Source organism: Magallana gigas, chromosome 4 (genome assembly GCF_963853765.1).
Source record: "Magallana gigas chromosome 4, xbMagGiga1.1, whole genome shotgun sequence".
NCBI classification, from domain to species: Eukaryota; Metazoa; Mollusca; class Bivalvia; order Ostreida; family Ostreidae; genus Magallana; species Magallana gigas.
In genome coordinates this window covers 11,743,889-11,765,291 of record NC_088856.1, presented here as the reverse complement: position 1 = coordinate 11,765,291, position 21,403 = coordinate 11,743,889, and the positions used below count along the sequence as shown (strand labels likewise).

Genomic DNA, 21,403 nt, shown 5'->3' with positions numbered 1-21,403 from the left:
GTTTTGTTTTATAGTCGGTCTCGTACTTTGCTTTTCTTGATCTTGTCTTTGCATTTAAACACTGCTCATGGATTTTCCGCATTTCCTCTATTTTCTCTAGTGTTTTCTGAGAAATCCATGGTTTGTTTTTTTTCTTTTTTCTGCCGATTCCCTCTTCACACACTGTATAAATCAGTTCTTTAATATCTATCCAGCTACTTTCAACTGTATAATCTTCTGTATGATGGTCCTGCAGAATTTGATATCTGTTTTGCAATAAAAGCTTGAAGCTCTCTATGGTGTTGCCATCTTTTAACCTCTCTACATCATATTTCATTCAGCTAGCTATTATTTTGCATACAACCCGATTGATACAAACTGCGTAATTTATTGTGAAGATATATCTTTATATAACATATTTATATAAATCAATCAATCAAATATTTATTCGCATGAAAAAGTACGCCACATGCATGCAGATACCATATACCGAACTATATAATTATATAACGTAGGCATATTAGGCAATCACGCGCCATGTTTAAACCAATGAAAGCGTGACATTTCAGTCCAAGGGAAAACTATATACAATGTATTTATATTTCCTAGATATTTTGTACATGAATCCATAATGCTGATTATATCAGGTCTGTTGTTGTTGTTAAGGTGAGCGATGTGGTTTATGGGCCTCTTTAAGATCGATCCATTCGGGATCCTCTTGACCTATGTGTCAAATAGGGGTAAGGAATTCGATAGTCCTCGCGTCTTTTAGCTCGAATTTTCTCGCTATGGTACACGTGAGGTGAAATGACAACAGTCTCACTTCAACAGTCCTCAAACATTGATTGATCAAACTGACAGTGGATTCGATAATTAAGTCTGGATGTTACAGATTTCTTGTTAAGCAAATGGGCGTTGTAACTGCTCATATGATTGTCGATTCCATGAACACCGGTAGTTACATGTATGTAACACTTGCAGTAATTCGAATTTTCTCTGACTTTTTTCGTATATGTTATGATATGTCCGAGGGAGATGTCATAGAATAAGAGTTGGGGTTAGAGGCGATATTTTTTTTATGTTATTTATGTATCTGCACTATCGAATTAATTATTTTATTTATATATAACAACATAGATATTTCAACTGTTATTTCAAGTGGAAACCGACTATAGTTTTGCAGCTATTATACCTCTATGCTTTGCAGAGACACTGTGGTAAACTTTTACTGAGTCTTTAGAAAATTCACATACTAAATTTAGTAGCTTATAAATCAAATGTTTGGGTCTAAGTTGTTGATGAAAGGGAAAGAAAGTACTATGACAGTCATATGGGTTCCAATTACATGTGTACAATGCCAGACAGCGCAGTTATGTAAAATTTTAGAGCACTGATTAGTGATTCAGGAATTGTGGTCTGGTCCATTATTGGACCATTTTATCAGGAGCTTCGACTTTGGGTAGTTGTGGCTACAAACAGCAATGTAATGTAAGCCTGTCTACTAATCGTTACTGGCCACTCAGCCATGGCTCCTCGAAATCAACAAGATTTGAGCTAAGACTACAATATCTGTGCATATTTCACTTAAACCAGCAACAAATGTCAAATCACAATATGCTTTTGGAGTGGAATGCATTGATTTAATTCTACAGCTTATCAAAGAATTTATCTCTATATATAGGTTGATGCAGATGTAATGTTATAGAGACTTCCTCTTAGAGAAAGATGTGGTCCTTTAGAGCAATGGCAAGGTCAGTAACATTTTTAAAATGACAAGTTACAGTTGACTTTTGAATGAAAAATTTTAAAAACAGCTTTTCAAAGCTAGAGCTATAGGACCATGAACTTCTGGTCAGTATGCTGTATTGTAACTATCACTTCCATGCATCAAATCAATTTAAAATTGATGAATTGTTTACCAGGCCTCGATCAAGAGATACATGTGCTGGATATATACAAAATTCAAAAGTCAATCTCTTACTAGGTTCTATTAATATTGGTCTGTAGGTAATGAGCTATGAAATATTAAATATCTTTTTAATCAACCAGGGAAAGGATTTTACATATTTGGCCATCATTAGAAGGTTAAGATAATGTGACACATATTAATTAGGCCTAAAAAAAATGTTGTGTGTTTAGGGTAACCCGACCTATCCTTCAAAAATGCCCTGATCCTACCATTTTTAGAGGTCTGTTTTTATCCGATTGTGATTTTTGTATTATTTCTATTAAAAACCCGTTTTTAAATATGACTCAAACAAACATTCTTAGGATTCACGCAGAAAAAATATAATGATAAAAAAAATCCCTAGCTACCTACCAAACCTAATTTTTTCATCAGTGTTACCCTATAAACACATAAGTTTTTTATAGGCCTTAAAATTTTACCATAAAATTTAATTATACGCACTAGTATATAAAGGCTATGGGCAATACAGATAAAAATGTTTTCTATAACCCATGTAGCTCCACAACTTATTAAAAATGAATTAGTCATTAATTCACTGAAATTTTTCTCTTTTCAAGATATTTGAGGGCTATACTGCCATAATTACATTCGAGTGCAAAGAGTTTACAATTGTTTAATTTTTTTAATTCTCCTTTACATAATGGTCATAACTTTATCTTTGTAGGTCATTGAGGATTGACAGGAGAACAAATAGAAAGTTTTCTTCAACCTCAAGACTGTCTGTGGAAAGAAGAGGTATCTACTATCCCAGTGAAAAGATTAAGAGTATGGATGACTTTTGTAAATATGCCAGCCCTGAAGAGAAAGCCCACCTGGTGATGATACAAGCAGAGTATGTCAAACTCTGCAAAAGCAATATTGCAAACGTAAGTCCAATAATTTTAGCTCACCTGAGCTGAAAGTTCAAGTTCCTTTGTTTCAACATGAAAATATTAACTGATATGTGATACATGTATTGACATAATCGCAAACTCATGTTTCCTATATTAAAATGTTTGCAAGACAGCTCGGAAATGAGAATAACTTTCAATAATATGATGTTAAAGACGAAATTTTTAATCAGGTTTTTCTAACTTTTAGATGCCAGAACTGACAGATCAAGAATGGTTAATTCATATGAATTATGACTCAAGAAAAGGGAGAGAAAAGCATTTAAGGTTAGTTAAAAGGAGGACAAAAAAAAATTGCTGTATTGGCTTTCTTCCGCTGAAAGCTCAAGAATTAGTTTTGTAATAAAAATTTCTTAAAGTCTTAATTTTGCAGTCAGCATTACATGGTATTGTCTCTTAGTTATAACCCTTTATCTTATTTTCTACAACCACAGTACCAATTTCAAATTTCAACAAGATTTTGTACAAAGCTTCATTTGTTCAAAGGCTTTACTTCAAGTTAATTAGTACAAAACAATATGAGCTTTAGATTTCCCATTGAAATTTTTTTTTGCAGAAATATAGTACAATGTATTGACAATGTACTTGTTCATGTACTACTTTTTTTAAAATATGGTTTGTATGTTTTTGTTAGTCATATATTTGTTTGGAAAAAACTATTAAGAGGCTCTGATTGATGCAAAATTACATTTAAGCATTGAATCATGAATTTTTTAAAGATGTGGTCTCATAACTGCAACACAGAAGACCAAATCACCAAATCTGGTGTGTATGAATACAATCTTCCTTTAGTATTTCTCGAAGATCATGACTTACTCACCTTGCAACTTCAAAGCGGATCACGACCTGATATTATATACTAACACCGATAAATATTTCATTGATGCAATGTGCAAATTTTCATAACTCACTAGTGAGTGTTATTGCGTGGACCCTGAGGTCCACGCAGAAAATATATAAGCGAGGTTAAACCGGATGCTATGGGGAAAATTTAGCCTGCGCATGAGCTAGCCTGGTTCCTGTGCGTAATGGGTAGCTCAGGGAACCAGGCTAGCACACTTTCATCTGAATCGGGATCGGGATTCCATGCCATATGCACATAATTAATAAGTGTAAAGGCGCTGTAATTGTAAAGTTGTCGGTAAACAGTACAGAAACAAACTATTCATTTTAAAGAAATGATCGGGATGATATAAACCGTCAGTATTATGAAATAAGTTAATGTTATGCCGAAACTACAACTTGCATTAAATAGCATATATAATTTGCAACGTTTTGTTGTTTTCCGAATACATATGTAGCTCAACTTTACTTTTTTAGTAGGCGAGGCTAGAGTACATGCCGATTCAAAGTTTTTAAGCATTTAAGTATGACTGAATAGTTATGTGACTGTATATAATTTACACAAAGCTGTCACTGCATAGTAAACAAGATAGTGTAATGTGTGCGCAAATAGTAGAATTCGCCGAATTTCTGATACTATATTAATCATTAATATAGATCATAATTATTTTAGAAGTATGAACCCATTAAATTCCGAGATAAAAAGTCAGGGCTATACATATACGTAATACAACGTACAAATTTTGTAGTTAAAAGCAGGGGGCTTGAATCGGTGGAATCTTTGAAAATCTTAAGGCTTTCACGTTTTCGTTGGAAACACATGCAAATGGTCCACGTATTGCAGTCCTTTTTTAAAGGACAGCAACTTGTTTAATTTATATGCATGCATATGTATCCATTGCAGTTATGAGACCACATCTTTCAAAAAAATAATGATTCAATGCCCAGTTAAGTAACACACCAAGGCTGTGCAGACAAATTGAATACCAAGCGTTACTTATATACTCTCTTAGTCAGGGATATGGAACAGCCGAATTAACATGTTATTTAGTTCACTTCATCCACTAAAAATGTAGTGCCAGAAATTTTGTAGAGAAAATCTCTCTATTAACAAGTAAAAATGGTGAAGTGATTATTTTTCATAAGTACATATCAGTTTTGTTGTGTAAGTTTGAACCTTTCATTAAATCTTACAATAATCAATATACTCAAAATGTGTAATGATGTTTATATTTTTGTGCTGATGGCACATGAATAGTGTGAGTGTATTCACAGGAAATTAAACGTCGCAGATTTCCAGTGAAAACATAACAAGAACTGTACACTGAATGTAAATATAGAGCTATGAATTACAATAAGTTTCCTTAAGAAATGGAGAGAATCATACTCTGCAGATGTAAATATATGCAGATGAAAGATTTTATATTAAAATTTCAATAGAATACAATGTATTTTCTACTCAGAGCAAAATATCATGAATTTGCAGGTTACTTCAAGTAAAGAAAGACATTCAGGAGATCAAGAAGCAAAAGAGGCAGCCTCAAACAGAACCACAATACAACACAACCAATTTCTTTCAAGAACTTTTCTGGATGTCAGAAAAGAAAATCATTCAAAATCGTGTGGCTCGGGCTACGATGCTGGAAGACCCCATTCTGGTGGACCTGGGTTACGCCGACATGTTGTATTATAATGAAATCATCGACGTGGCCAGACATTTATTCTTATCAATCGGTGACATCAATAGATCAGCGCTTAACCACACGCCGACATTTAATGTAATATTTTGTAACGTGAAACCCTCAGTGGAAGAGAATGAGATCTTGAAGACTATGCGAAGGTTGTTGACGGAAGATTGCAGCATGAGTAAACTTCCCGTGACTCTTACAGAGAAGAGTTACCTGGACCTGTTTCCAAAGAGAGACCTAGTGTACCTGTCGCCAGATGCCGAGCAATATTATCATCCAGCGGAGGGAATCCCAGTCATTGCGGGCCTGATACACAAAACAACAAAAGACAAGCTAGCGCTTCATAAAGCTTACAAAGAAAAGATTAAAGTACGGAGACTTCCCATAGATTTAATTGACAAGTGAGTGAAATGGTTTGGTTCTATCCAGTTTTCACAAGGCCAAGTCTGAGTTCAAGTGTGTGTGTCTTAAATGATATGCAGCATATTATTTTAATGCAGCCTTTGGTATGAAGTTACATGTAAAACTTTTGTAATTATTGTGTTTTTATTCACAATTAACATTACCTGTAACGTTTATGCAAAATTCCCAAAAAGTGTTTATAAACACCTCTACATGTACCAGTACTACATTTCCAACATATTTTGACACATGCAAAAGGCCGACTTTAAAAGTAGGACATGCTCATATATTAGTCTAAACAGTTTTATTTCTTTATACCTGTAAGTCATTAGAAAAATCTTCGAAATCCATTCACAATGAACATGCCTTGATCATGTTGATTGGTGCATTCTGTGAATTTAAATATGGCTCAGATTAAAAATTGTTAACTTACTTTTATTCACGATGACTTGATTTAGCAATCTACCAAAAATAAATTGCTTTGTTGTGAATAATTTTTGTTCTCAATGTACATGTATATATCATCTGGAAAATAGAATTTATATAAAAAAATAGAAATATTTGTGGTGAGAAATATTTGCGACAACATAGCTCTCGTGAACCCTGTGAAAATTTCTTGCTGGCGAATAAAAGTTGTTTTACAGATGAGGGGTACTTTCATATTGTTGTGGACAATTGAAGCAATTTAAATCAGGCCCTAAAGTTACATCCATGACTTGGGTTAAAAAATTATAAGGGGTGAAAATATAATGTACTATTGAAATTTAATTTAGTTTACATAGGTGGGAATGATTCCATTTGTCTTGAGGATAAGGAATAAATTATTACAGAATATTTGTTATGTGTCTTTATGATTTCCATTTCTTGTTTTTCAGATTAACAGTGCCTCGGTTGCCCATTAACCATATTATTCAATATGTCGCAGCATTGCGATTTACAAGGGACTTGGAAATAGCAAGAAAGGCTTTGCCAAAAAGAATCATCAGTGGTCCAGCAGCTAAAGGGAAAAACATTTCTAAGATATTGTGATGATAATTATTTTAGTATTTGTTAAGTGTTATGTTAATATAATGTAAATTACATGTATTGAATCGTACATGTATATGACAACAAATTTGTTTTAACGAATTGATACTGCAAGATGTTGCAAGAGGAAGCTCTATTATGTTTTTATTTTCCATTGAAATGAATAAATAAGAGAATTCATTGTTTATACCTGTGTTTATTAAACTCTTCTATATGAATGATACGAGGATAGCTCAAAAAGTAACGTGTATTTTAGCACATCGCGATAATGCTTTGCACTATTTTGGTGATGATGATACTCTTAGTGTGACATGTCAGCATTTATAACGAGATGTCATTATACTTAATAAGCTTAAGAAATATTAAATGCCCTGTGTCGGGATTTAGGCATGTTTGTCTACTTTATCATGGATTAATGCTTCATCACATTACACCTGGAGCTGTCTCACTAAACAGTGTACGCCTGGCGTAACTTACGCCTTTATGGCGTAAATCAAAACTGAAATAATAAACACTCATTTATAAAACATTTTACAGAAAGTTCTGTTGTGTTGTTTTGTCAATAAACAGGATTAATTTTTTTAAACAACGATGTTTGTGGTGAACATATATATGTATCTAATGTACATTTAACATATCAAATTAAAACAAAAATACTTTGCATCTCTCTCTCTCTCTCTCTCTCTCTCTCTCTCTCTCTCTCTCTCTCTCTCTCTCTTATTTGTATATGCATGTGCAGGACACATAAGTCTGGACACCTCCATGTTGGGCGTACCTCCTATCGAAATAAACAATAAAATCAAGTAAAACTTTTCCAAAGAAGATGGGAGGATAAGGCGTGTAAAATGCTACACGGTCGAACAAGCTACTAAAAAATTAGAATATCAATAAATCTGACATTTTTTAAAAATCATTTAAAGCAATACATATTGAACATATCATTTATTTTTTACCTATAAATTTGTTCAAAACAGGCGTATACGTATCAAAACCTGCAAATAGTGTCATTTTTTAGAACTTCAAAGCATTTTCTTTTATAAAGTGGGTCTGAGCTCCATATTTTTCTCATAGTCTAAATTAGATCTAATGGAAAACAAATCGATTTCAATCAACAAAAACGCGGAGAATAATTGAACGTTATTAAAAATAATACAAGTTCATTCATTCGTGGCTTAAGTCACACATAATATTTAAACAGCATACTTTGTTGCGTGGATCAGTGGTTAGAGCACCTGACATGAGCTAACCTTATATATCTAGGGTTTTTATGTTATGGGTTCGATACCACCAAATTTTGAGGCAATATCTTTTCCTTATCGTTTGTTAAATATGATAAAAACTGAATATTGTTAGAAACTCTGCTTTTGAAAACTTGTATTATATATAATAATATTAGATTAGATTTATTTGGGAAAAAAAATAAATTCAAAATTGTATTTCACGACTAAACCGAATGAGCATTTGCGCTATCTTATCCCCCAATCTTCTTTGTTGTCAAACAACGTAGCGTAATGGTTTAGAGCGTTAACTGCGAATCTGTAAGTCATGAGTTCAAATCACGCTTTTTACCTTTCAAAAATATTTTTTAAAACCGGTGAAAGTATTTTGAGATTTTAATGACTGTACTTTTATTAAAATTCATATCGACAGACGTCCCATACCACATCAGCTTAGTCCAATGCTACATGTAGTATTAACGGCCATCGTACGCCTCTTTACGGTGGCCGATAGCGGCCGCCACATTACTCTGACGTTTTGTTGTTTTCTGACTTTGAACAATTATAACATTGGTGTAGAGTGTACATGGAATTTTGCAATGACACTGTACACGTTGTACACTTTTACCTATGGGTGTCACTGGCGTCGGAAGCAAATTGAAAGGGGGGGGGGGGGGGCTAGACTAATCCTCAGAAATATTGCGAAAAAAACCTATTTCCCAAAATCATGAAAATCCTAATCCGTGGTGGGGGGAGGGGGGGGGGCGGGGAGCCTATACATCCAAAAAATAATTACCTACCAAAATTTCCCCCCTCAAAATCATGAAAATCCTTATCCGTGGGAAGGGGGGGGGGGGGTTATCCTATAGTTCCAAAACATAAATTGACCTACCTAATTTTTTATCCCAAAATCATGAAATTCCTAATCTGATTGGGGGGGGGGGGGATAGGCCTATTACTCCTGCAGGTTAATTTAGGAACAATCATATTTAAGGCGATAAAAACTGGGGGGGGGGGGGGGGGGGGGCTTAACCCTCTATGACCTATGATGCTATCTGCCTAATGGTTAGGTCTACATTTGCGCAAAAAAAGCCCCCCCCCCCCCGGTTCCGACGCCTATGGGTGTAATGTGTAAGGAAGGTTTCGGTGATGCGTTTTATTTACGGAACTTTAGCATTGTTAATATAAAGTGGCGGCCGTTATACGACTTATACTCCGAACTAAATATTGGTGTACGTTCCGATGATTATTTAAATTCCTGTCGTAGGTTAGGCCTTTTAGCGAAACGGGCTCCTGATCTTGAGAAGCAGGTTTTTTTTCAAGTCGGAGAATGTTACTGTCTTTGATCTAGCCCCACGCAACTTTTTCTTTTTTCCAAAACTTAAAAGTTCTTGTATCTGTCGTCAATGGGACCTGGCTCAGCCATCTGTCAGTGCATCAGTCTACCTACATTAAATCAGCGTATCGTGACGCCTTTCTGAAATGTATTTACCGAGAAGTTAAAATAAATATGTCTTTGAAACTGCTGAGAGTGCTTTAAAAAAGTCATGTAATGTTCATTTCACTATAATTTGAGTTGAATGCTCTTGGGATATCGCCCAATACACATTACATATCGAACACAACCCTCATATTTGAAACAATAAGATGCTTTCTTTGGTAATTCATGCGGGATATGAAGGTGACAACATTGCAGAATGAAAATCAAAGAAAGAAAAAAACAGATGATTTTTTATAATAAATAAATTTAACAATCAAGTGAATAAATGGTAATGCATATAATTCCTAATTGGAGCAGAAAACTTTTATCAAAGGCTTTTAAACTTTTTTTTACCTACCAGGAAGTAAAATATCATTTGATATATATTTCATAACGGTTTAATCGTTAAAAAGCCAGGAAAATATGTATAAATGTAGACAATCTTTAAAATGCGAAACGATTGGGTATTTTTAGACCGAAAATGATGAGGACCGAAATGACTATTGTGCGAAATGTATGGGAACCCAATTCATTACATTTTCATTTGCAAGAGGATTAATTATTTGAGTTTTGTTATCTAACGAAAGGTAAACTGTAAAAGTTATGACATATGATCGTCTGTTTAAATATTTTGTTGTGTCTGATTTTTTTTGGAACAATCAATCAATCATTGCAACGAAAAGCTTGAACACAGATGTGTTATCAATCGATTCGAATTTCCTCGAAACACGTGTGTTAACGTTAGATTTGTTATGTTGTTTTTATTTTTGCATAGTTGCGGATTGATGTCACATGAAGTGAGACAAACTACAAGACACTGACAATGCGGACGTTTAGATTCCTTCAGTGTGTGCAAAGGTGCAGTAGATATGAATCACAAATACATACATTCCTAGCAGTTTTCTTTTTTAGAATTAATTTTTATGTACTTCATTGTGGACTTGTGATAGACCATTGCTTGCCTACGTACATTATATTATAGGCTTTAACAATAGGTTGATAAATTACATTTCTCCAAGTTAAAGCACAAAAATCTGTAGATTTTTTTAATATTAACATTATATTATTCCAGAGCTTAAATAATTTTATTTCAAAAAAATAATTTTTGCACTTAATTGTGTTTTTCTTATACTCTGTCCTAAGATATTCTGGATTCACATTTGGCTTAATTGCTTGATATTTATAAATACCTCAGGTTTCAAACGATGTTCAAAGTATGAAAAATTTCCAAGATATCTCACGAAACGCCCCTGTTAGCTTATCAGGTTTCAATACAATGCTAAAAAATGTGATGTCTATGGGGATTTTGCATTGCAGCAAGCCCGGATGTTAACGTTGAAAAATTGTGAGATGTATTCTGAGTGTATTCCGAATGGAGACAAGATGTAAACATTCCCCATTATAAATCTCCGTAAGGAATCTGTTTTTGTTCCTGTGAATTTTTCCGAGTGAAAGATGATAATGTGTCAATGAAATTATCTTGGAAATTATCCTTTACAACTATTTAAACTACACTTCTTTCAGTGGTATGTGTATTTTTATTAAAAATCGTCCAAATGTGCTGCATAAATATCTTGGGACAGACTATAGAAATAATAAATATGTGATGGTCAGACTGGTTTGAAAACTGGCACCAGATAGCTCAGTGAGTAGAACACCTAACTAGAGATTTTCAATGGGTCCTTGAGGCTGGACCGTCATTATTTCTCTCTTCCCATTACATTCAGTGCCAATATGCATACGTTCGTGCCCACCATTGGAACTTACAGCTAGGTTAACACTTGCAAGGGAAAGAAATGTTTATATTTGAGGGTAAATCATTTAAGGGGGAGGAATGTGATATTTGGTCAGACTGAATTGAAAACCTGTGCCAGGTAGCTCATGAGTTGATACAGCCATTTGACCAGTTCCAAATTTTGATCAGTTATTCAACAGGTTCAATCAATGGTTTAAGGGCTGAAACTTTTTTATCTACATTCCATATGTATAGAAACAGTTATGTTATTCGGAACTCATCGGCTTATTCGCAACTGGTAAAACGTAATTTGTTAGAATAAAATTTTATTTTAAAAAAAAATTAAATGCACCAATATTGCATTAATATCAGCAGGGATATGGTGTGAATCGGCCAAAAAATCAGATATAAAAAAACCCACCCAGGAACATTTACAGCACGGCGAAATCTGTACCCTATTCTGAAGTGGTCAAAGGACTGTAGAACATCTGAGATTCAGGGGGCCAATGAAGATTTGAATCCCCATTATTTCTCTCATACTGTTACAGTTGGTGCTGTCCCAACTATGGTTAACAGATTAACTTCTGGCAGGGGAAAGTGACTGGAGGTGATGATCATGGACGGCGTTGCATGATCATTTTGGGGGGGGGGGGTCAGACCTTAAATTCTTTCTTCTAGTATATAGGAATGTATTATATCTTGAATCGCCATCAAATAGGTATAGGAAAATTTAAATGAATTTCTCCTTACTGATTTTATATGCTTATGGTTACTGTAGTTTTGTCAACAATTATTTTTATGGATTTCAATTTCATTGGCCTCAAATTTATGAATCCTTAAAAATATGATTTTCACTGAATCTATCAGAAAATTGGTGTCCATTGTTATATTAATGATATAATAGTTCATTCAGCTTTGGTAGTGTAAGCTGCAGCTACGTGTATTATACTTGGGTGACTTTTATGAAGAGTCATTGCCCTCTTTCTTAAATCTTGTGTTCTTTCATTTTTGTAAAGGTCATTGAGGATGAATAGAAATCCAGGCATCTGCAGGAATCTTCAATGGCAGAAAGCATTTTCCACAAACTCGTTTTTGCTATATCACAAAAGAACAGAGTACTATCCCACTGACAAAATCAAGAATTTTGAAGATTTCGAGAAATATGCCAGCCCTGAAGAAAAAGACCGCCTGGAGTTTATCCGATCAGAATTCATAGACTACTGCAGAGCAGGAAAATTCCAAGTAAGTGGACCACTGATTTTGATAATTGTTTTTTTACACTACACATCTGAGACCAGATCTGCAGGTTAGGTTTTTAGCGCTCACTAAAGGATGAATCTTCTAAATGTCCAAATTTGGCCCTTTAATAATTTGCAAATGAAATTCTATCAGTGGGCTTATTTCAATTAGGCAGGAGCAAAAATGTTATTTTGTTTTAAGGCCGTAAAACATAACGTAGTCTGTGGTTTTTAGGTACTGCCCCATCAGGTCAAATGCCGCCACTTTAAAGCAACATGAGCTGCAATTTTCATGCTGAAATTTTTTTTTTATGAAAATGTTATTTTCTACTAAAATGACAAAAAATATCATGGTATTTAGCTCACCTGAGCTGAAAGCTCAAGTGAGCTTTTCTGATCACCTTTTGTCCGTCGTCCGTCCGTCTGTCTGTCCGCCTGTAAACTTTTCACATTTTAAACTTCTTCTCTAAAACCACTTGTCCAATTTCAACCAAATTTGGCACAAAGCATCCCTATAGAAAGGCGATTATAAATTGCAGAAATGAAAGACCGATCTTTATTTAAAACGGAGAAAACCTCGAAACTGTAGAAAAAGGGGGGTGCATTTTAAAAAATCTTCTTCTCAAAAACTACTGAGTCAGATTCAAGGTAATTTTGCATAAATAATCCTTATGGAAAGGAAAATATATATTGCAAAAATTATCGGCGAATTCTGTTTCAAATTTGAGTAATTTATGAAAATAAAAATAAAGAGATAATCGCTGTCAATCAGTTTATAACTTCGGGTTCGGTATTCCATATCGAAAGTTCATTGTATTAGTATAATGGCTGCCCTATACATAGTCTCACTTACCCCAGACTCTCGCTCTCGAGACTTGCCTCATGCAATGACACACGACACATGAGAAAACGGGTCAAATTGACAAAGATGATTTTGCTTGTTGTGCAACAGTTTATGTGCGAAGGGATACTTGAAACATGCTAAATATATTTGTGCTGATTTCGTGAAGTGAATTGAGGTTAAATCTTTCAATGCGTTGACATTTTCACTCGTGACCGTGGATTTAGTTCATTTACGTTGTTTTGAATTTCATTTATGCTTTTTAACTTGAGGGGAAATATTGCCTGTATTTTGGAATTTTTACATATCGAATCAGATATAGACTTCGGTAAACCAAACAGTTAATTGTTTACCTGCGCAAAAAGAGCAAAATCTGATGCACTAACAACATATTATATTATAAATACTATACATTTTATTGGTAATTTGGTACGATCTCTATGTTATGATTGATTATAATGCAACGTGTTTTGTTAAGATGCTCTGCATTTTCAGTCTAAACGGAGATTGTTTTTTCTGCTAGAAATATATAGGTATATATATTTTACATGTTTCTTCTGTTTTAATTGTTTACAATTTTCTCTTTACTAACCATATTCAGCTGTGTCAAGTTTCGAATTATAAGCAAGATACAGAGCTTTGCTCACACTTTTGTTCATTCTGAATAGGAAATAACAAGTTTATTTAAATTTAAAGTTGAATGTAATTAACTCTTGTGAACAAAAAATTGACTCAAACCAAGCAGAATTGTGAGTTTTGTATCTTGCTTGTAATTCTACAATTGACGCTGAAATTTTGATTTATCACTAGAAATGTCTCACTAAACGTTAAATACATGTACAGAAAAAAAAAAGGATGACATGCTCTAACTACTTTTCGGGGCCCCCTCCTAATACGATGAATCTACACCCATTGAGGGGGGGGGGGGGGGGGGGGGGCTAGACCTTATATGAAATATAAGATTTTGAGTACGGCTATGTCTTACTTTGCAAAAAAAAAGGGGGGGGGGGGGCGTCCCCCTCAACCCAGTTCCAACGCCTATGCATTGATTATTCATCGATCAAGTGAGTAAGGTTATAAAACGTAGCACGAGTTCACGCCTGGTAAACAACAATTGTTTATAATGCTGAAGACCAATTAAATTTTTGAATGTTTTTAATTTGAGCATCTTGAGGTACAATTTTCCTCTTTCACATATAGGAATTTTTTTAATAAAATCAATAACTAGCTAGTACAATGTAGTTGAAGATGAATATGTACCTATATGCATATTCTCATATATAATTTGATCGTTTTATAAAGTGAAGGGGTAGAACTAAAATAAAGGGAATTGGAAGTTATGAGTACCCCTACCAAAAATTTAGTTTTATATCTTGCATAGGATCTTATTTTTGGTTAAAATGGTATTTCATAAGAGTACCATATCAAAGATTAAGTGTAGGAAAATAAGTGTAAAATATGGATACAGTTTATTTTATGGTAATCTTTTTTTGTTTTTCTACCGAGGGGCCTTTGGCACAATATCCATTGAACACCCATATAAAGCCATTGTTGCTCAGGTGAGCGATGTGGCCCCATGGGCCTCTTGTTTTATATGCTATGAAAAATAACTCAGAAATGAAATTATGGATCTGTATAAAAACAAAACAGTGTTAAACTTTATTATTACAAAAAGTCTTGGAAATATCTTATGCTCTGTTTGATATTGGCTTTTCAGATTCTTGAGCCTACAGATGAAGACTGGCTTAAGTGCTTGAACTTTGAGACCAAATCTTCACGTCTTTCATATTTAAAGTAAGCAAAAAGAAACGCCTGTAGGTGAAGCTGTAATCTGCAAGAATGCTGCTCTAAAATATATATAATTTTTATGCACTCTTAATGCTCATATGTACATTACCGATCAGACCCAACCTAACACCAGAGTTAACCCCAACTAAACCCTGGGTTCACTGTCGGGGTTTACTCTGGGTTTACTTTTTGAAAATTTGGGTCTACTCGGGGTGTACTTTGGGTTTACTCTTGGTTTACTTGGAAATTGCTTTTGAGGTCAACTGTAGGCACTGAAGTGTGAAGCAGACCTGTCTTTTATCTTACCATTCTACTGCCTGTAATTCCTGTCCCTAGTATACTCCTAATACACAGTTAGCGTCTGCTTTCATGGGTATACTTCTGACCGGGTTTACTCTCTGTGTTTACTCTGGGTTTACTTTTGGTTTAATCTTGGTTTACTCTAGGTCCACTCTAGTAAGCCCGGAGTAAACCCAGAAATTAAACTCAGGGTTTAGTTGGGGTTTACTCTCTGTTAGGTTGGGTGTGATCGGTACTGTAGTTTTTAAAGTTAATGTTTGCAAGGTTATGGCATCTACTACCGGTAATATATGTAGTAACAGTAATCAAACCTTACTGGTATACTTACTAACTTTGACTTTTTGCATGAACCTCTGCCTAAAATAAAGGTATGTCTTATAGACCCCTTCACAGTAAATGCGGTACTGTTCTCTTCCAGGGCAAAGTGATAAACTTTGCCGAAGTTTAAGTAGGTAGATAATTAAATGACTAAAATGAAGCAATTGACGTTACGTCATTTTTTACCAAACTATGTCATTTTGTTACAATGAAGAGGTCTATTGATATCAATCTAGTTCCAGTTTTACATAGAAAAGTAAATATAATTGAAGCAAAAAGAGGCTATTATTCATTAATAAATAATCATGAATTTTATATCTTAATTTGGCTATTTTCTAGTCAGTCTTAAATTACTCTTTCTGTCACAAATGTTAAACGTGAATATACATACCTGTCAAAGAAGAACCATAGAAATCGATATGAGATGAAAAATTCAAGATTTATTTACCGGTATTGACACATTATCTATTTTTCAATACCTACTGGCACTGTACCAGTTATCGGCTAAAATTTGGCGTTTTCTTTTCGCATTTCCTTATTTCTTGATATTTTTGGATAAAAATAGACATACTCCAAACAGTCTCCTTATTTATCAATCTGTTGGATTATATCATTATTTATAACCCAAAACATCTTGTTTTGTGCTTTTTAGCACGCCCCGAAAATGCCGAGTTATTACAATTTACTGTACCAGTTATCGGCCTCTTTGATAATAGGAAAGTAAAATCCCTGCCCATGTTGATTTTATTCTCTGCTAAATGTAATATGATTTATCTCCCTTGTGGGGTCAGACTTAAGTCGTCAGGGTTATGATAGATTGTAAACAAAACTCATAAAATTATTCATTTACCATGCCGTAATACACAAAATCGTACACTATTCAGTACATAATTGTGCAATCAAGCGTTCAACTGCGCTATGAATTTCTCGGAATTTAGTGAATTCCCTTTGTTTATGCATGGTATATGTATTGATATCATATGTCAAATCAAACGCATTACAAAGAGGTAATGTTCTATTTTAAACTTATTACGTCACTTCCCCTACTGCTGAAAGTGCAAAAGATGTAAATCAGTGGTAAACAGTGATCGTTTAAGCTCATGTATAGACCATATTCAAGAAAGTTTTCAAGCAATCTTACTTTTCTTTATTCGAAAAGACGACTGAAATATAAAATCTTTGATTGTCGCGTGCTATAAACCCGAACTCTCAGTTTAGCCGATAACTGGTCTTAGCCGATAACTGGTATAGTACCAGTAGAGAAATTAACTTGAAGGAAAACAAATTTTGTATGGAGACTTTATAATGAGAAATGTTTACATCTTTTCTTAAAAATGTAGACAATGTGAAAAGAAGATAATGGAGAAAGTTAAAGCTGCCGAGAAATTAAAAGAACCAAGCCGGAAAGTGGAACGAGACAATCGATTAGATCCAGATGGTCAACATCGATTTATCCGAGCGATGTTTGACCATACTGTCAACATGATAGCTGACCATCGTATGGCCCGGGCGGCTTTGTTTGAAGACCCTATCGTGGTTGATTTTAGTTTTATCGATTCCCTGTATTATCATGAAATACGTGATGTGGCTCTACAATTAATGTATGTGAGGAGTCTTGCCAAAATGTCTGCATTTGAAAGAACCCCGACCCTTAATCTTATCTTCTGTCATGTGCAAAAGCCATGGGAAGAAAATCAAATTTTCAAGGTCCTTGAAAGCCGTAATCAAAAACTTGAAGACATAGCAAAGGGTCCCGTAACCATCACTGAGAAGAGTTACCTGGACTTGTTCCCAAAGGAAGATTTAGTGTACCTCTCACCTGATGCCCGACATTATTTCCACCCAGACGATGGAATTCCAATAATTGGGGGGATTATTGACACAACAACAACAGCAAAATTGTCATACGGGAAAGCCAAGAAGGAGGATTTAAAAATCCGCAAACTCCCAATTGACATGGTTACCAAGTAAGTGAATAATGTTGCTCAATGTATTGTTTAGAAGTTGGGGGGAATACCTATACACTGACATTTTGTAAACCAACTTTTATTCACGTTGAAATTATTTCTTGATATTCCTGAAATGCAAATAAACTGGTTTGCAGCGATTAATTTTCAGGATCAAGCCTGTTGGTTTTTAGCTCACCTGAGCTGAAAGCTCAAGTGAGCTATTCTGATTACATTTTGTCTGTCATCTGTCTGTCCGTCTGTCCGTCCGTCTGTCCGTAAACTTTTCACATTTTCAACATCTTCTCAAGAACTACTAGGCCAATTTCAACCAAACTTGGCACAAATCATCCTTAGGCAAAGGGGATTCAACGTTGTGAAAATTAAGGACCACACCCGTTTTCAAGGGGAGATAATTAGAAATTAATGAAAAATTTCAAGAAATTTTCAAAAATCTTCTTCTCAAGAACCAGAAAGCCAGGAAAGCTGAAACTTGTGTGGAAGCATCTTCAGGTAGTTTAGATTCAAAGTTGTGAAAATCATGATCCCCGGGGGTAGGGTGGGGCCACAATGGGGGGGTCAAAGTTTTACATAGGAAAATATAGAGTAAATCTTTAAAAATCTTCTTCTCAGAAACTAAACAGCCAGGAAAGCTGAAACTTGTGTGGAAGCATATTCAGGTAGTTTAGATTCAAAGTTGTGAAAATCATGATCCCTGGGGGTAGGGTGGGGCCACAATGGGGGATCAAAGTTTTACATAGGAAAATATAGAGTAAATCTTTAAAAATCTTCTTCTCAGAAACTAATCAGCCAGGAAAGCTGAAACTTGTGTGGAAGCATCCTCAGGTAGTGTAGATTCAAAGTTGTGAAAATCATGATCCCTGGGGTAGGGTGAGGCCACATTGGGGGGTTGTTGTTAAAACTTTACATAGAAATATATAGAGTAAATCTTTAAAAATCTTCTTCTCAGAAACTAATCAGCCAGGAAAGCTGTAACATGTGTGGAAGCATCCTCAGGCAGTGTAGATTCAAAGTTGTGAAAATCATGATCCCTGGGGGTAGGGTGGGGCACAATGGGGGGTCAAAGTTTTACATAGGAATATATAGAGTAAATCTTTAAAAATCTTCTTCTCAGAAACTAATCAGCCAGGAAAGCTGAAACTTGTGTGGAAGTATCCTCAGGTAGTGTAGATTCAAAGTTGTGAAAATCATGATCCCTGGGGGTAGGGTGAGGCCACATTGGGGGGGGGGTGTTAAAGTTTTACATAGGAATATATAGAGTAAATCTTTAAAAATCTTCTTCTCAGAAACTAATCAGCAAGATGATTCTTTATAACTGTTAAGACTTTGGCTCCAGGACAATTCTTCGGCCTCACAAGAAGGTTCAGAGTTTGATGCAGCTAAATATCCCATATATAAACAATTGTAAAGGATCTTTTTGAGAACTGCAATACTCAACATGAGATATGACGATAAAATTGAAGCAGGCAGCTATTTTTTCATTAGAATCTTTTTGTATTGCTGTATTGAGTTATTGCCCTTGATTTATTGATTCTGGATTATTTTAATTAATGCATCCACTGTTAACCAATTATTGTGATGATTATTTTTATACAATAATAAATATTCAATGTATATAAGTTGTTCTGCATAAGTAGTTTTGGGTTAGGCCGGATTAGTTTGTTTATTTTTGATTTCCAATTTTTAGATACTATGAATTATTTTAGGCCGGCACATATATAGGGACAGTGTCTATTGCTTTACGACGGGTGACTGTATTGGGTTAAACTTGAACAGGTACAGATAGATTGAGTGTTGTCCCTGCTTGCGTTAACGTTGGTACCTGTTGAGTTGCGTAGGTGTTCGGTCATCCCTGCCTGCGTAGCGTTGAGTCCCTATATATTTGCAGGAGCGGTGATTAAAGTCTGCTCTTGTAAATATTGGCAGCAATCAGGGCTATCCAAGTTCCAAGGGGGAATAATGGATTTTATTTATACAGGATCTACATGTATTATTGTACATTGTCCAGATTGTTTGTATAATGACCCCATTAAGCTGACTTTATCATACCTATTGTTCTTCAGGTGAGCGATGTGGCCCATGGGCCTCTTGTTACTCTTGTAACTGGTCTGTGACGTTACATATTTGTAACTGGTTCTTGGCATTACATATTTGTAACTGGTTCGTGGCATTACATATTTGTAACTGGTTCGTGGCATTACATATTTGTAACTGGTTCGTGGCGTTACATATTTGTAACAGGTTCAGGGCTTTACATGTTTGTAACTGGTTTAAGGCATTACATATTTGCAACAGAAAAGCTCTCACAGCCTCGCAAAAACTTCACGCACAAGATTAAAAGTTGGTTTTACATACCATGTGTCTTCTAAAACAGAGAACTTCCAGTAGTCTCACATTTACTGACCGTAAGACAACTCTCTTAACTCTCCCTGGTTTAATTAAATTCATCATTTTTATTTATTCATTACAAAAAAAGAAAGTAAAATCTCTCTCTCTCTCTCTCTCTCTCTCTCTATATATATATATATATATTATATAAATAGTGCCTGTTTGGGAGGGTAACAGTTGAAATTGACACGCCGAGAAAACCATTGTCAACCGACGCTTCGCATCATTTTTATTTATTCATTACAAAAAAAGAAAGTAAAATCTCTCTCTCTCTCTCTCTCTCTCTCTCTCTCTCTCTCTCTATATATATATTATATAAATAGTGCCTGTTTGGGAGGGTAACAGTTGAAATTGACACGCCGAGAAAACCATTGTCAACCGACGCTTCGCGTCGGTTGACAATGGTTTTCGAGGGGTGTCAATTTCAACTGTTATCCTCCCAAACAGGCACTATTTATTTTGTTATACTGAATGTCTTTTTTAAAATTTTTAAGAAAATTTTACTGCTTTTATATAGGAATAACGTGAATTCTACAGCGAACCGTACGCGCATAATTTTCGCGCATGTAACATTTTTTAATGTTACCCGTTGCCAAGTGCGTTGCTAACGCTGAGGGTAATAGTAAATATTATTAACTGCGTCTTAACCAATCAGATTTCAGTATTTAACATGAAAAACAAATGAAAAATATTCATTATAAAGACATTTTATTTTCTAATTTTAAATTGGTTTTTTTTTCTTTCTATTTTATATAGAGTGTATGGAAACAAGTGTTTAGCTCTGGATCATGTTGTCAACTATATAAATGTCCTGAGATTTACAGGTGATCCATACCAAGCCTACAATGTATTGCCACTCAGGAAAAGAAGACCTCCAAAGAAGTTGCAAACCCCATAAAATTTCTTGACTAGTGTGAAGTGACACAATATTCGTGATAAAGTATAGAACATGATTGCATAAGGATGCATGTTGTTGAGTATGAATATGTAATCCCTGCAGATCTTGTTGAACTACTTGAGATCATTAACAAGACAGTAGATTCTGCAACTCGACATATGACATTCAGTATTTTCTACCGGTACATCAAAACATTGTGCAGATTTTATGCTTTGATATTCAGTGGAACCGAATCAAGGAAAATGGTAATTACCGGTACTCTAAAAGTGTTGAATTGAAATAAGATTGAATATCATACATGGTGACATCGAGATCAAATCAACATTTACTAAATAAATACATGTACATGGGTTTTGTTCATTGAGATGTTTTTGTCTTTGATTACTTTGTAATATCAAAGTCCGGTGTTGTTTGGGTTAATTGATTTTTAAGGATG

General features: G+C 34.7%; 2 protein-coding genes across 3 annotated transcripts; both read left to right on the top strand.

Moving 5' to 3' along the window:
• The first annotated feature begins 749 nt into the window (after positions 1-749).
• On the top strand, positions 750-6,990 carry LOC105320543 (tRNA methyltransferase 10 homolog C). Its single transcript, XM_066081307.1, has 6 exons — positions 750-943; positions 1,661-1,730; positions 2,613-2,814; positions 3,029-3,105; positions 5,168-5,770; positions 6,647-6,990. The coding sequence occupies exons 2-6, from the start codon at positions 1,705-1,707 to the stop codon at positions 6,798-6,800; spliced, it is 1,062 nt and encodes a 353-aa protein (XP_065937379.1). The 5' UTR covers positions 750-943; positions 1,661-1,704; the 3' UTR covers positions 6,801-6,990.
• Positions 6,991-9,975: 2,985 nt separating this feature from the next.
• On the top strand, positions 9,976-21,327 carry LOC105320547 (mitochondrial ribonuclease P protein 1 homolog). Of its 2 annotated transcripts, none has more exons than XM_066081305.1 (6): positions 9,976-10,081; positions 10,270-10,352; positions 12,246-12,471; positions 15,026-15,102; positions 17,055-17,681; positions 20,826-21,327. In XM_066081305.1, exons 2-6 carry the CDS (start codon positions 10,318-10,320, stop codon positions 20,965-20,967), a joined length of 1,107 nt encoding a protein of 368 aa, XP_065937377.1. In that variant the 5' UTR covers positions 9,976-10,081; positions 10,270-10,317; the 3' UTR covers positions 20,968-21,327. The 2 variants fall into 2 exon arrangements, with proteins under 2 accessions (XP_065937377.1, XP_065937378.1); XM_066081306.1 differs by having other exon boundaries at positions 10,035-10,064; positions 10,272-10,352.
• Positions 21,328-21,403: the final 76 nt, after the last annotated feature.

Bases quoted from the DNA above. Each gene is read 5' to 3' on its own strand.
- LOC105320547 (XM_066081305.1), top strand. From the start codon at position 10,318: ATGCGGACGTTTAGATTCCTTCAGTGTGTGCAAAG. The intron at 10,353-12,245 runs GTGCAGTAGATA...ATTTTTGTAAAG, and splicing joins TTCCTTCAGTGTGTGCAAAG to GTCATTGAGGATGAATAGAA. The intron at 12,472-15,025 runs GTAAGTGGACCA...TTGGCTTTTCAG, and splicing joins GCAGAGCAGGAAAATTCCAA to ATTCTTGAGCCTACAGATGA.
- LOC105320543 (XM_066081307.1), top strand. From the start codon at position 1,705: ATGTGGTCCTTTAGAGCAATGGCAAG. The intron at 2,815-3,028 runs GTAAGTCCAATA...TCTAACTTTTAG, and splicing joins GCAAAAGCAATATTGCAAAC to ATGCCAGAACTGACAGATCA. The intron at 3,106-5,167 runs GTTAGTTAAAAG...ATGAATTTGCAG, and splicing joins GGGAGAGAAAAGCATTTAAG to GTTACTTCAAGTAAAGAAAG.